Source organism: Centruroides sculpturatus, unplaced genomic scaffold, assembly GCF_000671375.1.
Source record: "Centruroides sculpturatus isolate CEXI.00-Female unplaced genomic scaffold, Cexi_2.0 scaffold1015, whole genome shotgun sequence".
Taxonomy (NCBI): Eukaryota; Metazoa; Arthropoda; class Arachnida; order Scorpiones; family Buthidae; genus Centruroides; species Centruroides sculpturatus.
Genome location: NW_019385196.1, coordinates 51,599 through 69,915, shown reverse-complemented (window position 1 = coordinate 69,915; position 18,317 = coordinate 51,599). Strand labels below are relative to the sequence as shown.

Here is an 18,317-nt window from a genome sequence, read left to right as displayed (position 1 = left end):
TAATTTATATTAAAACAAATTTTATTATTAAAAATTACTACAATGAAAAATAATAAAGAATTCTGTTACTATCTCTCTATTTAGTTAATTATCCAATTAAGTGAAGTTTAAACAAAATAAATCTACTTAATTGTCTTTTATCAAAATTAATTTGCTAGTGTGAGATTAAGGATGATTGCTTTAATTTAAATCTACTTTCAAGTCTTTGTTATCATCAGTATTAATTTATCTTCATACGGAAAATATTAGTGTAAGAGTCAATCTTTTTCTCTTGCTATTTGTATACAATATCATTCATAAATAAAATAACAATCTTCTGGCAATAATACTGTGTTTTTGATAACCTATATACAAATATAAACATCTAAACCCCATAGTTATGTATTAAAGCCAAATGATTGCCAAATTATGCCCGGCTATATTATTACTACTATTATTAATTAAGTACTAATTAAATTAATAAAATATTAATTTAATTAGTTTTTAAATTTAGCAATAGATGGCACCTAATACATGCCTCTCTCTAATGCCAAATTACTTAGCATTTAATTAATAATAATAGTAGTAGTAGTAGTAATATAACCCAATATAATTTGGCAATTGTTTGTATATAAAAATATAAAATAGAATATCTGTCTGTTCCCTTCCCTATACACTTCTAAATTTTTTCACCTATCCACAGGTCTCACTGCATAGTGCGAAAATTGTCATTTGACGATATTTTTATTAAAGTGGTGATAAAAACGTAATACTGGTAATAAAAACTGTAGTTGCTTATTTAGATATTCAGTGTGAAATTGAATCAGGATGCACACTTCAGGCAAAACGTAGAATGTTTAGCTCATGTGTGATGGGTATTGCACACACCACACACCTAGTGATTTCATGACATCACGTGGCAAGTTTGGGCAGAAAAATAGGATGTGACATTGAGAATTGAAGGCAATTTTTGTGCAGTGCTGTCCAGCATTTCCAGATTGGGGTTATCGACTGACACAAAATTTGGGGAATTTTTAGGCTGTTTTTTTTTTTCATTTTGATCTTTTTTGAGTAGACCAAAATAAAAATTTTGACATGACAGAACATGTGAAATATTGTTTTATTGTGATTAAATCTGTTATTTCAAATTATTCATTAAAAAAATTATTCAAAAATAATTCCTATTGCTAACAAAGGGATGGCTAGACATTCAGATGTTTGATTTGAACGAAACTTTGTGAGCATGTAGCGATAAAAACAAGCAGTTCCTTGTCCAAATAACAGGACATACTTCTCAAGCGTTTCCAAAAATTAGACATCTAAAAACTGAGTATTAAGCTCCAAAATGTGAAACTTCCAAAGACTTATGTCTTTGGACGTTTCAACACTTAGGAGTAGTGTAGGTTCAAACCTTTGCAATTTTAGATTTTTTTAATGTTTAATATAATTATTTTATTATTTTACTGCCTAATTAGCATTATTATTACTGTTATTACTCCTCATATTTAAAGTTTATAAAACAAAAGATTAAAAATTGTGATATTGTTTCCTGTTTAGCAAAAATAAGTCTCTGTAGATCCAAGTCTTTTACATAAATAAAACTTATATTTTTTCACATTTATTTTCACATATTTTCACTTGTGATTACATACTATGTCCTCACAAGTGAATAAGCTTCAGATGTTACTGCACTCGGACATAAAGAGAAGTGATATGAAAATTGGGTAGCATAGTCGCAGCATTTTATTTTTTTTAATTGTTAATATTAGGGACAATTTTCTTGTGCGCTCATGTTTGTTACACTTCAAATATCACAATATCATATCTGAGAGTTAATATGAATAAATAAAAGTTTTATTTAACACCATAAAAGAGTTAAATATACGGAGATTTCTTTTTTTGCTAAATAGGAAATGATATGATTTTTTAATCTCTTGTTTTATAAGTTTTAAATGTGAGAATAATAATAGTAATAATAATGCTAATGATATTATAAAATAATAATTATGTAACACATAAAAAATACAAAATTCAACTAATATTTTAAAGGTTTGAACATACATTGTCTAGCCCCAGTGCCTAGCATTTTATCCACTCGGGTATTGTCAATCAGAGACGTGAAACTTCCAAAGACTTACAAGCTAAACACACTGTTTTCAGAGGCCTGTGTTTCGGAAACATTTGAGAAGTGGGTCATATTATTTGGACAAGGAGCTGTTTGTGTTTAAGGCTATGTGCTCACCAAGTTTCATTCGAATCGGAGATTGAATGTCCGACCCTCTCCTTGTAAGTGACAAAATCATGTTCCTATCACTTTATAGTCACCAAACTGATGAGTCTACACACCTGCATTAATTAGAAATAAAAATAGTGGCAATAAATTTGAAGTGATGAAAAAAATTTTAAACTGGCAAAATGGTTGCGATATTTTAAATTTTCCAGAGTGACCCCTGTATCCAGACCAACTTTTTCAAACTTACTTTCTAGGAAACTAAGGATAATATAAGTTACTGTAAAATAGTGATTACATAATGCATAATTACATTAAGTAAGCCTTGTAAAATAAGTAATGAAGATGGCAAATGATCCATGAATCATATTCTTAGTGATGATTTTAAAAAGTATAGTTTTCTGGATTTGGAAGCTCTGCTGAAATAATGCTGTTTATTTGAGTCAGCCTAAAATTTAACATAGTTTTAATTTCAATGTTTGTCCTTCTTACTTTTAATCTGGGCCATGCTGGTCCTATCTGTAAGTATATAATAAAACAAGCTGAATATATTATGAAAATAATTAAACATATTCTTTGAATAACTTTATATTTCTTTAAATGTTTGGTATTGAGCAATAAAGTATTTAATATGTAGCAATGGATATCAATTCTTGAAGAATAATTACATTATATTATGTATAATAGATATTGTACATTATACATAATACAGAATGTATTTTTAAGTCACAGAAAAAAGTACAAATTTGTTAATATTAATATCATAATATATATTTTTACATAATAAACAAAACAAAATGATAGTCATTAATAATTGTTAAGATGGAATGTATGTTGATGTTTTATAAAATGAATATTTTATGTTTTAAAGGATACTCTTTTAAAACAACTGGAATTGCTAATAAGAGAAGGTGATTCTGTTCATGTACGTTTGTTGCGATTGCATGCTGGACAAGAATCTAACAGGTATTTATGAAATTATTTGTCTTTATTTCAAATTGATTTTAATTATAGTTATTTGACAAAATATCTATTTAAGAAATTAATTTATTAATATAAAACTAAAGTCGTGGGCTAGAAGCATTATTTATTATTATAAAATTTTTTATTGCTTATTTTTTCTTTGAAATATTTACAAGCTACTAAAATTATTTATTAACATGAGTTACAAAGAAAGCAAAAAGGAATTTCCTATTATAAAAACAATTGTATTATTTTGATTTAGTCAAGAATATTATACTATATTACTTTCTACCATGAATTATATAAATAAGTTGTGAGATGAAAGTATAAAATTTTAATGAATTCATTATTTTATGCATTATGTTTGTCCTTTGATTAATTTAAATTTTACACAATTGCATACACATAAATACATTGTTTGAGAACATATTTACTGTATATATTTCAACATCCATATACTTATTCAATCTTTTATATAAACTTAGTACATACTACTTACACATGTAAAATTTTCGTTAGTCTGCTGATTATTATGTAGTGTGATGCACACACAGATTGTAAGTGTAACTTGCACTTAACTTTAAACAGGCAACTGAAAGCTAACTGTACGTTCATAAAGTCCAGAGAATTAAATAAATATTTACCTAGTTGACCATAAAGCAATAGTAAATTAAAGTAACAGTGACATTTATTATAAAAAAACAATAACTATAGTACTTCAATTATATAATTCAACTAAGGATGACAAGGAAGTCTTCAATATTTCTATTTGTATAAGTCTATTATTTATATTTTTTACAATATGTTTTAAAATATATATAATACAGTAAAACCTCTCTAAGTTGAACTGCATTAATTTGAAACTCTCTACAGCAGTGTTCTTCAACCTTTGGTCCACAGACTGGCACCCCTCCGCTGATATTTCCTACCAGTCCGCGTAAAATTTTATAGACTGATGTCACACTAACTAAAAATTGTAATTTTAGAATAATAATCTTAATAAATATTATTTACAATGATTTTTATTTCTGCCTCAAGGTTATAGGAATTCTTAAATGCAGTTTTAATATGAGAAATATTTGTCATAATTACTATATTTTTTAGTATAAAAAAACTGATTATAATCTTTCTTTTTTAATTGAATTCAAAATAAATCATACATATATACTGTAATCTCAGTTTTAACCTAATTTAACTTAACTTAAAATACAGAAAAGAAATATAGAGAAAATTTAGGACAATGTTTAATTACATTTATCTGTGATATTTTCCAAAATTAGGGTAAATTACATTTTATCCTTGCATATTTTAACAATATAATAATTAATATAAGCAATGCATGTGCATTAATGAGTGTAATTATGATTGGACTACTTCCCATAGCAGGTGGCCGCATGCAGTCTGCAAAATATTATTTCTAATTTTGCTGGTCAGCAGATGTGAAAAAGTTGAAGAACATTGGTTTACAGGTTTCAGGCACAGCATTTAGGGTTTTTTATATAATAAAGTCTTATTAAGTCAAAATTGTCAATATTTGTAACTTAAATGTATTTTCCTTGCACCCTTCACTCTTTGATCTTCATTTTCTCTTACATCCCATGTGAAAACAGACAATTAAGATAAACAAACACTACAGCTTTGTACTGAACACAACACCATGCCATTACAATTTTGCGACAGTATGTTATTGGCATTCTGATTGGGATAGAAGGACATTGACAATCCACTCAAAAGAAACTATATACAGTGTAATTATTCTGTAAACAGATTCTTGAGAAACAGCTTGATAACAGCTTTACAGCCACAGAAAAATTTGAGAAAATCAGATATTTGACTCATGTTATGACAAGACTTGACTACTTTGTATATATATATTTTAAAAATACTCATATTATCATGTTTGAAAACAGTTCAAATAATAAATAAATAAAAATTTTGGACTTTTTTAGAATTTGAAATGTTAATTGCTCAAAGCCTAATTTTAACAATTTTTATTTTATTATAAAGTATATTTTTATACTTTGTTTTAGAGTAACAATGATATTTGTGGTAGAAAGAACATCTCCTAGCGGCCAGACACTGCTAGTTCCTGGCACAGAAGTTGTTAGTCGATTGAAGAAAAAATTAAAAACTAACAATAGTTTGTTAGAAACGTCAGTACTAAGTATTGATACTGTAGGTAAGTTATTTAATTTATATATTTATTATCAATATACCAAATGACTGATTTGTAGATGATGACTTATAAAGAGAATATAACAAAATCATAAGGATAGTAAAATCTATTAATATAATTTTTACTAACTTTTTTAAAAATAGTTTAGTTCTTAAAAACATTTATTGGCTTTGAGATTTTGGACAGAACACTTAATTTCACAATTGCAAATTAAATTAGAGAACATACTTTGAGTACTCTATAAATGATTTTTAATTGGGATAAAACATATACGTATATATACACGCAGTGACTTTTTTGAGTATAAAGCAATTTAGCAGGTTAACCGAACTGAGAAGGTAAATTTGGCAACAGCTTACGTCTGGNTTATATTGATTTATTATTATTATGTATACAGGTTGTCCAATAAGTCTGAAACCTTAGAAATTATGTTAATTTTTGTGTATTATTTAACATAGTGTCATGCAAAGAGGGAACACTACACTTCAAGTTATTTTGATGGTGGAGACCTGTCAGCAAGAGAATGCCAAAGAGTTAACAGGCTGCATTCGGAACACAATGTGTGTTTGGTGGAAATTCTAGATATATCCTGTGAAACACTTCAGCAACTTTATGCTGACTACAGGTCCACACCACCAAAATATTTTGAATATTTTCCTTTTTACTCAATTCTTGTTGTAGTAGCCATACCCACAGGTTGGCCATTCCAGCATTGGTCATGCTCAAGATTTATAAATTTATTATGCAGTTAATAAAGTATATTATATGATTAATGTATAAATTAAAGTATATTCTCATATAAGTAAGAAATTCTATTTTTTTGGATAGAAATTTCAAAATAAAAATAATTACATTAATCAAAAATTCCTTCATATTGTTTTGTTTGTTAATAGTTTCTTAGAATATTTCTTTAATTGTTTAATTTATAACAGTTTGTCAGAATCAATGCTCCGGCAAAGGATCTTGTGATTCTTACACTAAACGTTGCATCTGTAAAACATTTTGGATGGAAGACTTTCTCAGAGTTCATTTTGGCGACAAAGAAAGTAACTGTGGTAAGTTATGGTAATTTTTTTAATTTCTTAATTTGATCCTTTTAAATTTTACTTAAAATATAAATAAGTGAATTATTTATTTGTTTTTCTTAACTAGATTGGAGTGTCTTATATGTAATTATTGTGCCTATTATTATCCTCATGGCAATAGTTGCTGTTCTATGGGGAATTGCATCATTTTGCAATAGGTAAATATGAATATTTATTATCACTATGTTCTGGGAAGTAATTACAAATAAACCAAAAATTAAATACAGAAAATCAAGTTAGTATTTGAGATAATTTTAAAATTAGTATTTAGTAATTTGTGTTAAAAGTATATTCTGGAATGTTGAAAATTTTAGAGATAGTTGCAGAAGTTTTAATCTCAAAATTACCCTTGATGAGTGTAAATCTTAAAGATAAATTGCTATATGACTGGCCAATTTTGATAATTAAATTTTTTCTTTAGGTTAGCAAAGTAACAAGTTGAATGATCAGTTCTGATTCTAATATAGATAACCTGTATTTAGATTATGTAAATGAAGTTTATTCTAATATTTGCAGACTATTATAAAAAAGATAGTATAATTTACAGCAACTGTAAGTTTCAAGAAGTTGATTTAAAAAGTTGCAAGTTTACAGTACATTAATTATAAGAGCCGAATGACTCTTACTTTATACAATATAATTTTTTAATCATTTTTCATCATATTAAAATATTGTAGCTAGTATCTATCAAATCTGCTGATGCGTATTTTCATTTACACTTCAATCTGTTCCATTCTCTCACTTACTCATTTTGCTCTCTTCCATCTTTTTGCTGTTGTTTGTGGTAACCCAACTACAAGAATGTTTCAGCTATCTGCCAAGTTAAAGTAATTTGTGCAACAAGTGACAAGGTTTACATTTATTCTGTGGATAGTTATTTGATAGTATAAACACTAACTTGTACAACTAGTCCTTAAAGAAATGAAACTTTACAGAAAAATAATTTTCATTTTACAGTAAGTGATGTGTTTTCATCAATGCTGAATATTCAAAAAATATAAATCACAAGTGAATTCTTTTATTTCATATTTTGAAACCGTGTTGTATCTTTATATTGTTTTTTCAAAACCGCAATGCAGCGTAATAATCAACATTTGGCATAACTCATTCATTTATTTCAGTTTTTGTTGAATTCTTTTATGTTAATCAATGAAATGAGTTACTTGGTTAATTTATAATTGACCATTGACAAAAATATCCAGTCTTGAAACGTAGAATAAGCATGATGCCCACTTATGCAAGGTGGTTATGCGATCAGCCTACTGCTCTTGGAACCCAGACTGAATGTAGATGGTCAAAAATTTTTTGGGGGTGGTCTGTCCCAGATATATAAGGACCCATCCATCACAACCAGGCTGCCCCACATTTTGTACCTGGCTGAACGCATGATGAGTATGATTAAAACAGCTCATAAGGATTTTCTCAATATTTTCAATTTTCCTTTTTCTTCTTACTTTTTTCTTTCCTACAGGACATTTTGAATTTAAGAAAAATTGCTCAATTTTAAAAAACTGCAACATTATATTCTAAATTTTAATTTTTCATAAATTTTATCATGTACATTTGCTAGTTATCTGATCGATGGACAGAGTTATAAAAGAATAATGAAGACATATATTATAAAACATCAACTGCACACTGGGCTGTATATAACAAAATATGACCTACTTGAACCTATAACCGGTGTGTACAAAGTTTAATCTTCCAAAACAAATGTTTTCTAACCCCTTCTGGTTCTTCTTCAGGTAATTCAACTGGATCAAACTCGAATATGAAAATTTGAACTAATCCGAATGCTGATGTGTTTCAAAGCTCAGTTCGTTTGCGTATTCTGTCACGTGACATGTTTGAAAGTGCTCGAACTTAATAATCCACATCCAAACGTTAGTGAAAGATCCACAATTTCGGGATCAGTGGCATAAGTGGAGAGAGAGATGGTGCATCTGTTGCGTTGTGGCGGACTTCACTAGAGCACAAGTAATTGTTACCACACCTCACATTGACCATCTGAAATGGTTAGAGGTGATGGAAATTTTTAAGGCTTATCACGTATCCACATGCATTAATACAAGGGACGAGATTGGCCTTTCCATGGCATGGCAGGCCTTACTACATACAGAGTGATAGCATTATACTATTTATTAAGTAGTAAAGAAAAATATTTGATGGGGAACATGTGAGATTATTATTGATGTTTTATCTCACACTCACATATGTTAAGTATTTTGACATATCTTTCACGTTTGGATGTGGATTATTAAGTTCGAGCACTTTCAAACATGTCACGTAATGGAATACGCAAACGAACCGAGCATTTGAAACACATCAGCATTCGGCTTAGTTCAAATTTTCGTATTCGAGTTTTATGCAGCTTAATTACCTGAAGAAGATCCCAGAAGAGGTTAGGAAAACGTTTGTTTTGGAAGATTAAACTTTGTACGCACTGGTTATAGGTTCAAGTAGATCATATTTTGTGAAGGCATATATATTTATTCTGAACTGAAATATTTATAAAATATTCTTGATTGAAGATTTATTACAAAATCAGCAACAATTTTTTACTCAATAGCTTAAAAAAATTTAAACTTTTCAGAGTACCTAATATAAAACATTTATAATTTTAAACTACAAGCCAACTAATGCCGTATGTTATCGGGCTAGATATCGGCTATCATACTAATAAATTATGAAACAATTTGGTACCAGAGAAAGACATTAGGCACCATCTCTTAATAAATTTAATAATTATAATTTTTAATTAAATAATTTAAATAATTTAGACTACCGGAAGAAAACAATCAGCCCGGAGCAGGACTCAAACCACAACTGCAGGTAGCATAATTGGCAACGCATCTGCTTGGTAAGCAGGAGTTGCAGGTTCGAGTCCCGCTCCAGGCTGATTGTTTTCTTCTGGTAGTCTAAATTATTTAAATTATTTAATTAAAAATTATAATTATTAAATTTATTAAGAGATGGTGCCTAATGTCTTCCTCTAGTACCAAATTGTTTCGTAATTTATTAGTATGATAGCCGATATCTAGCCCGATAACATACGGCATTAGTTGGCTTGTAGTTTATAATGTATCAGGTTGTAATGTTGTTGTTTGTTTATTTATAATGTTAGTGTTATTTTATTGTTAAAGTTAATAAGTAAATTTGGCAATAAGCTTCCTTAATAAAATAATTACATTCAATATGAAAATTGTTTCACATTGAATATGCAATTATGTTTTGATGCTGTATATACCATATTAAAATAATTATTTTTATTTTAAATAGAATGTCATTCAGAAAACCTAAAAAGAAACATAAATATATGTTATTGGAAGAACTAAGTGATAAAGATAACCGTGAACTTTTACCGCAAGGTAAGATCCGTTATTATTTTTTAACATAAATAAATTTTTGCCTGTCTAACACGATTTTTTCTAATTTCACAAATGTTAATTTTTCAGTTAAAACCCAAAGATCGAGTTTGTTGATGTCGGATTCCGAATCCGACGCATTGTTTGATCTCCGGCGAAAGCCATCATTTTCAAATATTGCCAATGGACACACAAAACCGATTAACGGATTAGTTAAAGATCTAAACAAAGTAACTGCTTAAGCATTGGGAAATTACATAAACAAATTGTGATTATTGAACATTTTTGGAATTTCAAACATTTTGTATCTTTGTTTTCATACCTTTCAAGTTTTTGTTGTCTCAATACTTTTTAAGAATGAATTTCTTCTTAATTTAAAGCATATAATTTAATATAAGGTCTGAATTAGAGGTGAACTTTTCATTTTAAAAGTTGTTTACCTTTATATCTTAGTTTTTAACATAGAAATTGTAAACTTACGAGTTAGTTATTAATCTGTTTGATATAATTATCGAAAAGTACACCCTAATTTTACTGTATATGTATTTTAATATACAGTAGTAAATACTTATATTTGCCAAGGGGTTTTACAAATATGTCAATAACTTCAATATATACTTTGTTATATTATAATTTTTAAATATTCCAAATTTAAGCTAATTGTTTTTTTATGGCATCTTAGGGATGGCACGTGTACAAAAATATACATAGTGCAATCTAGTCCAATGAAGTTTGTTATTCATATGCGAATATTCTGCAAAGGTCAACGTATGCAGCAAATGTATAAATTCATACGATTAAGAAATCTAGTATATAGTTTAATATAGCAAAAATTACACAGTTTGTAATTAATATAGTTTATATTTATACAGAGATTGTAGTGTCATTCATCTCTGTGCAAAAGAAAAAATATTATTAAAGTCATATGTGGGAATAGCAGTAAAATTTGTCATATTAGAACAATATTAAAGCGTGCTACTGGCATAGATTTATCATGGGATTTTATATATGTTTTTTGTGATTGTTAAATTTATGTGAATTGTTTACTGTTTCCGAAGTAAAGTTTTTTGGATTTTTTGCAAATTAAATGATAAAAAAAACAACAAAAAAATATTGAAATATTGTTATACATTATTAGGTCCTCTCAATCGGCACTGTCAAAATAATTTCCACAGATATCAAGATTTTGCAGCTTAGAACAAATAGTACAGAGTCAACCTTCTTCTTAAGCATATTATTGTAGCACCTTTCTATAGTAGCTATTCTAATAACATCAAATTCAAATTATATTAGTCCATATTCCTATTTTTTCATTGCCCACTCATTATTCTTTTTCCTAATGAACTTCACGTGTCCTTCATAAATATCCACTCTGTTGAGGTCACAAACACTAAAAAGAAAAACAAATTTTTATTTTAAGACATTTAAAATGTGCTTTAATATACTGGATGATCCAAAGATCTTTTGACATAATAGCCATTTGCACTGCTACATTGAAGATATTTAAATATGTGCATATTAATTGTATATATGTACCGTACATATAAGCAAAAACTAAGAACAGCCCATACGAAAATAAAGGAGAAAACCCAGTTTGTGACTACATAAAAAAAATGAAGAAAATTTTACATTCTTGTCACCAGGAATGCTGCTATATCAAAGGTCTTGTGGATTACCCGAAAACACAGTATTACTTCTGATCTGTAATTATTAGCTTTTTCCTTAAGACACAACTGCTGGCTTTTGCAGAACAGAATAATAACTTCTTACAATATCATTAAATGTAATTTATTGTATTTTAAATATTTAGTTTGTCAGTTTAACAAAGGAATTTTTTATTGTTCGGAGAGCTAAATGATTTGTTTTAGGGTTAGATCACAACAATATATCAAAAAATCCCATCATACATTTATGTGTCAATAGTACAATTCAGTGGAAAAAGTAATTGAAAAACGAACCAAAAATTCTGATTTTACACAAAACTGTGATGTGTTTCCTGTTATTTTATATAGTTTAATAAAACTTTATTTGAAAGAAAATTAGTAATAGAACACATTTGTAAATAAACAAATTATTAATATGCGTGTTTATGTTAAAGGAGGTTATCCTCGAGTCATATTTTTATGTTCCTATGAATCATCCACGATGAAGTGCCATCCCTTAATTATACTAATGTTAAAATGACAATTTAAGGTATTACATTTGCAAAATTTAGCTACATAAAAATCTGTAATAATCAGATTTTGTATTGAACATTCCATGTAATCGGTTTTTTTTCTGTTGAAAATGACTCTTTTTTAATTTGTTAACAATATTTCAGTTGAGAGAAATTTGTATTTAAATATTTACTTTGTAAATTTTAAATAAACTGAATTTAAATGATTTTATGTTGTCAGATGTAAATTTTTCTACAAATTAACTTAGAAATCCTTAACCAAAAATGGCCCACAAGTAACCAAATAGATAAAACCACCAAACACTGGTAGTTGGTTGTGGATTTGCACCCAACCGATGGGCTGGCTATGTGAAGTTTCTGAGTTTTCTTCACGTGTCTAACACTAAACATGACTGGTTTCCCATAGAAATATCCTCCCACGAGGCATTCCTTTAGCAGATTGCCCATGTATTTCACCAGGAACTGTGACACTTTGCTTCATGAGGACCAGGCAAATTTGAATTAGTAGGTTCCCATATAAAGTGGTTGACTTCAAGCGTTTTTCTTTGGGGAATTTTCAGGAAGAATTACCCAATATCCTTGTTTGTTTTTTAACATGACTTTTTATGGGTCAAGTTCTGTGATGTGCCACACCGGCAATCTATGGTCCCCAGACATGGCCTAAATTTTAATTTTGCTACTTCAACTACAGTAATGAGTTTATAAAAGATTGATTTGGGATCCCCATTGGTGGGGACCCCAGGATAATGTGCCATTGAACTGTATTACTTTAGTTTTCATATATTATTTGCGTAATGATTGAATATGTAACAAAATAATAATAAAAAACACATATAAAGACTTCTGTATCCATGTAGAAGAGAAAGATGTGCTACATAAAAATATTCAGAAGATAATCATGGTTAAATTGGATCAGGTGTATGCAAGATAGTTGATATGATAGTTTTTCTACAGAAGCAAAATGGAGCTAAGTAGCCATAATCCCATACCATACTTCTGTCGAAGACGTGTCAATTGGTTACCTAATTCATATTGGATGTGCTTTGGCTCATTGCTAACAGCAGCATATCTCGGGCAATCTCAAAAAGATATTGAACATCTTGTATCTGTTCTTTAATGAAGCATTCTATATAAATTCTCTACCCAATCTTTCTTTGGACCACAATCCCGTAACAATAGCAATGTAAAATGAATATCAAAAACTTCTTCAGCACGAAAGGATCTAAAGAAGTGCACAACTGCACTTATTACTATTTTAAGTGCATCGAGTGGATCTTCTCTACCATTTGTTCTGGTGCACAGGATCAAACGTATTTTGATGATGTGGGTCACTGGCTTGGCGTTCGTTTAGTATGACCTCATCTCAAAAAATGGAAGTTTTAAAAAACTGTTAGTCACTAACTCCAAGTTATGACTTTGCTAAGGATGCTGTGCAATTAAAAAGAAAATTCAAATACAGCTGGTTGGCGGATTATGCTCCTCGGCTGGAGTATTCAAAGAAATTAAAGGGTGCGTTGTGCATTTATTGTGTGTTGTTTCCACCAACTAATGTTCATAGTGTTTTCACAGATTCAGAGCGAAATAATCGGCCTATGTAGCAACATCATTAGAGACATCACTGCTGACTTGTGCTTACAGTATCCTGGCAGACAAGAGCAGCGAACATATCAGAAAAAGAACAACTTTCCATTGGGGTTAGAATTTTAGACGAAGAAAAGACAATAGTTCGTGAGAATTTTCTAGGTTTTGTAGAGTTGACTGACACGAATGCAAAATCTGCAGCATCTGCAATTAACAACTTTGTAGAAAAAGTAGGTCTTGATCCAGAAAGCGCGTCAAACAAGGATACGGTGGGTGTTCCACTATGGCAGGAAATGATGGCGGTGTCCAGAAAATTCTTAAACAACTTTAACAAAATAGCAGTAATGCGAAATACGGTCTCCAAAAATAAAAGAAATAATAAGATTTTTCCGAGAATCGGCCCTTCGTCGAAAATGCATACCGAATGCTCTGTGAAACCAATTGGTCACAAAAATATAAAAGTATCGCCACATTGGAGAACATTATGTGCAAATCGTTATGGCATTCGAAAAACTATTAACAGACGGTAACGATGCAACGAGAAAAGATACTTTTCAAATACATTACGCTGTTACAAAATTAGAATTCATTGTTAGTGTTTGTCTCATAGGAAAATACTCTCGATTTTATATTGATTATAATGAATAGTTCTTAACCGTTGTTTGTAGTTCTTTCTGCATTGATTCGAAATGAAAAAATAAAAATAAACCGATAGAAAAAAAAATAAAACATAAAGTAATTAATAATACAGTTGTCAATGAACATAAATCAAAACGAATTGGTCGACCGACTCTACAATAACTATTGTTTATCGATTGATCGTTTGTTGATCTGCACTATTTTTACAATTTTGACGATATAATTTTTGCTGTAATTTCTTAGCTCCTACTCGAAAGTTACAGTGAATGACAAATCTGTTTCTGATTTTCCTAGTAGTCTCGAGGTCTACCCCAAAATCGGTTACATTAATATTCGACTTTAGGTGCTATGACATTGAATTTCGACCTTTCTCTTCTTTCCGATTGATTAATAGTGTGTCTGAGATATGCTCGAACTTTCTCAGTTTCACAACGTCTGAGTACAGATGAACTTATTTCTCGTAGTCTGTTTTAATATTTCCCATTTATGCTTTTAACAAGTAAGTTTCTTACTTTTTCATTTCTGAGCATATATATTGAATACATGAGGCGTTTTTTTTTCTAATTTTGCTCTTACACAGCTGCTCTAATGCTTCCAGACTATCTAGCGCCTTCTTTTTTAATTCAGTGTCGAAATTACGAGATTGTTATAAACAATTTTTAACAACATCTATATGAGTAATTCCTTTTTGTCATATCTTTTTTAAATAATCCCTCGATGCTCTATCATCTTTGAGTGTTGACTGAATGTTAGCATATGTCAGAATCCATATTAGCTTTAACGGAAATTTAGTTTAAGTATTATTATTTCGTAATAAGATTGTAACCACCTGTATTAAAATAGAGATGCATCAAGTAACTCAGTAGAATGGGACCATAGAAAAAAGACACTTACCAAACGCCGAGAACGTCCTACCAGATAGAGGAACTGGTCCAGAATGAACTTGAAAGTAGAGTAAAGAACAAAAGTTTTTTTTTAACAATGAGAACTGGTTTCAAATTAAAACACGACTGAGTGGGCACCCCCTTAACGCACTATCACCTCGAAAGTAATTTTTTGGTGGACGATGCATCGTTTTCCAGCGCTGGTACAGCTTTACTGTAAGCCATCTTTTCAATTACGTGTTTCTTGTCATGCTCTTTTTCACCTCATTTGACAACTGAAGTCGTTTCCATATTTTTGAGTCATCGTGTCGTTCATATTTTGCTTTTTTTCACATGATTAATTAATGAATGATTTGTAGAGGAAGCATTATTTAACAAGAACAGGCTTAGTATTTTTATGCACAAATTGCTTTTTGAAATTCTATTTTTTGAGCATTTTTCCACTAATGTTAAAAACGTATTTTTAAAATGTACTCGCGGACCTCGGTCTAAAGCAGAGGCTGAAACAATTGCCGAGCATCTTGAAACAGAGTTCAATACGCCGCGAGTCATAAATCATCAGAAACATTGTGCGAATTCATCAGCACAGACTCTTAGCGAGTTTTGGAGATCACTAATTATTCCGTACATAGGTTCATTAATAATGTCTCTGGAACAGCGTTTTTCTAAGGAGAACTTTGCTCGCATTCTCAATGCTTACGTTGCACCCTCAAGTAATGCTAGATATGACTTGTGAGGAATATTTTAAAAAACTACAATTTTTTGTACTTATAGTTAAATTTATTTCTAAGAAAACAGTAAAAATAGAAAGAAATGAAACACTAAAAGATAAAAAGAACAATTATAAATTCTCATTAATTTAAATAAATGCCGAATACTGAAAACTTTAACAAAACAATTTGATTTTTAAAATAACATTTAAATCTTTCTTTTAAAAATAAAATTTAAGTTCGAAAGAAATATTATCGTAAATGCTTTTGTCAATTTTAATGTTTAATTGTTCGAACATTATTTTTTCCGTTTCTTCATCGTTCTCAAAGAGGATTGATCTCAAAGACAATGGATTAACAGTAGACTGAAAGTTTTCAATATCGACAAAAAAAGCAATGAAACGAAACAACATATCCTTTTTTAGATAAAAACACCTTTCCAGTTTTGCGATTCCCTCCCGATTGCAAACAGTGTAAAAGAAGTGAACATCGCTCTTCAACGTCTTAATATATCCAAATACTTGCATTATGGCACTGTCGCGAGAGAGGTTTATTGGTAAGAGAAGTTCGGTGAGATAAGAATCTTCGCTCAAAATTACCTCACAGCTGAAATACAACTTTGGCTTTCTATTTTCGTTGGATATTCTTGTAAAATGTTCATTATTATAATTATTATAATCAATCAAGTCGTAATAATTCTCTTCGCATCTGGTTCGTGTTTCCTTACTAAAGTAAGTCGGATAATTGGAATAATCTTGAGTCTCGGAAGCAAACCGAAGTAGTCCTTTTTCTGTATTAGTTAAGAAGTTAAGTATAATTCCGGAAATTTTCCTTTCACTTACACTCATGGCAAGAAATCTGATTTTTTCAATAAATGGCTCAAAAACATCTCTTATTTTCAGTCTCTTAGTTTCTTTTTTCATTAAAATATAAGCCTTTGTACCTGTTTCGTATTTTACTCGTTCTTCGCACCAATGATATACACCTAAGAGTAAGCTTATCTCGGTAATAGATTCGCATATGGGTCGAGATACGAGTGTATTAATTGTTGAACTTTTACAGAGCAAAAAGTCCCGTGTTCTAAATACGTATTCTCCGTATTTATCGAAAGCTTTCCAACAATAATAAATTATGTCTGTATCTTTGACTTCGCAGGCAAAGTCGTGTATTGAGCAAACATTATTCAGTGAGATTTCTTTAATAAGATATATTCTGCATTTCCTCCGTAAATTTTCTATCTGAAATTTTTTACTTAAACGATACAGATCGAATGCCTGGGTGACAGAGGTGAATTCGGGATCGTCCCTTTCCACGTAGCTGTTTTAATAATATAAAAAATACAAATTTATAACACTATATATTAATAAATTTATGATGAAGTATTTGGAAAACTTACTTGACAAAATTTATGATGGTCTGACTTGGATATGGTAATAGAATATGCCTTGAATTTCTTATAGATACAATTATAAATTCCATATTCCTGGTCACGACTTTATCGAATAATTCTTGTGAAATAACAATTTCTTCTTTTTCTAAACTTCGGATTCGTAGCAGATTCGTAAACATTCTAAAGTACAAAATCACGTATTATATATTATTTTTAAAGATTAAATTAAATTCTGAAATCAATAAAATACGTATAAGTTAGAACTGATTTCTCAACGGGGAAAAACATTCATTTAATACCGTCACAATGAAATTACCTATCATAGGCCAACTCGAGTGCAATTTTTAATCGAGCAATACACGTGTTAGGGAGAAAACGACTACAGAAGTATTAATTTGCTTGGAAACATGCAGAGATTTTAGCTAAAATGTGAAGTTATTTGTCAATTTATATGTAAATAAATAAATAAATAAATAAACAACTCTGTTATATATAACATCTGGGTTATCCAGGGACAAACTCAAATGGTTCTAATGACCTTTGTTTAAAAAGTTAAATTAAAGAGAACAATTCTTAATCTGTAATTATATAACGTAGCAATCATCTGTCAAACTGTATTCTTCTAGTCATTTTAATCTAGAAACGTTTACAAATTTATCTAAATTAAATAAACTTAAAACTTACTTCGTAAATTTACTCGTTCTTTTCGGTCTCTTTAGTTAAACTTCAGAAAAATTAAGTATTTAATTTGAGGAATGATGAGATGAATTCGGTTGTATTATCTCTCGTTTTGAAGTTCAAGTTGTTTCTCTTTCAAAGATTAATATTTCGGAGCATCATCCACAACCAACTCTTTACCAGTACTTTGAACACTTCAACATCATTTTACTCTTCCTCTTCCAAGTATCAACTTTATTCTTTCTTTCAAGAGTACGTTTCTTCTTTTATTCTCTCGTGGTTTCTCTTTATTAGATTATTCGAACTCTTCACGACGGACTTCATCGAGATTCTAGCACTACTTATATCAACCTCTTTCATATTCTTTCCAAAAAAAGTCGAAGAAATATCATACCTTTTGCTGTCTTATTAATAGTCAGATGAATTAGTATAATATCTATTATTATTTTCTATGTAGCCAC

General features: G+C 29.6%; 2 protein-coding genes across 5 annotated transcripts in view; one reads left to right on the top strand and one right to left on the bottom strand.

Moving 5' to 3' along the window:
* The window catches only part of LOC111635999 (dyslexia-associated protein KIAA0319-like protein), a 61,432-nt gene extending 49,286 nt beyond the window's left edge, over window positions 1-12,146 (top strand). For all 4 annotated transcript variants that reach the window (XM_023381149.1, XM_023381151.1, XM_023381150.1 and 1 more), the window contains 6 exons: window positions 3,081-3,175; window positions 5,203-5,351; window positions 6,281-6,403; window positions 6,501-6,591; window positions 9,713-9,801; window positions 9,889-12,146. In XM_023381149.1, the coding sequence (XP_023236917.1) occupies window positions 3,081-3,175; window positions 5,203-5,351; window positions 6,281-6,403; window positions 6,501-6,591; window positions 9,713-9,801; window positions 9,889-10,040 (699 nt within the window). In that variant the 3' untranslated portion in view covers window positions 10,041-12,146. The remainder of the gene's footprint in view (window positions 1-3,080; window positions 3,176-5,202; window positions 5,352-6,280; window positions 6,404-6,500; window positions 6,592-9,712; window positions 9,802-9,888) is intronic.
* Window positions 12,147-15,920: 3,774 nt separating this feature from the next.
* On the bottom strand, window positions 15,921-18,218 carry LOC111636006. Its single transcript, XM_023381155.1, has 3 exons — window positions 17,863-18,218; window positions 17,185-17,358; window positions 15,921-17,105 (listed from the first exon to the last, which is right to left on the bottom strand). Exons 2-3 carry the CDS (start codon window positions 17,355-17,357, stop codon window positions 16,010-16,012), a joined length of 1,269 nt encoding a protein of 422 aa, XP_023236923.1. The 5' UTR covers window position 17,358; window positions 17,863-18,218; the 3' UTR covers window positions 15,921-16,009.
* Window positions 18,219-18,317: the final 99 nt, after the last annotated feature.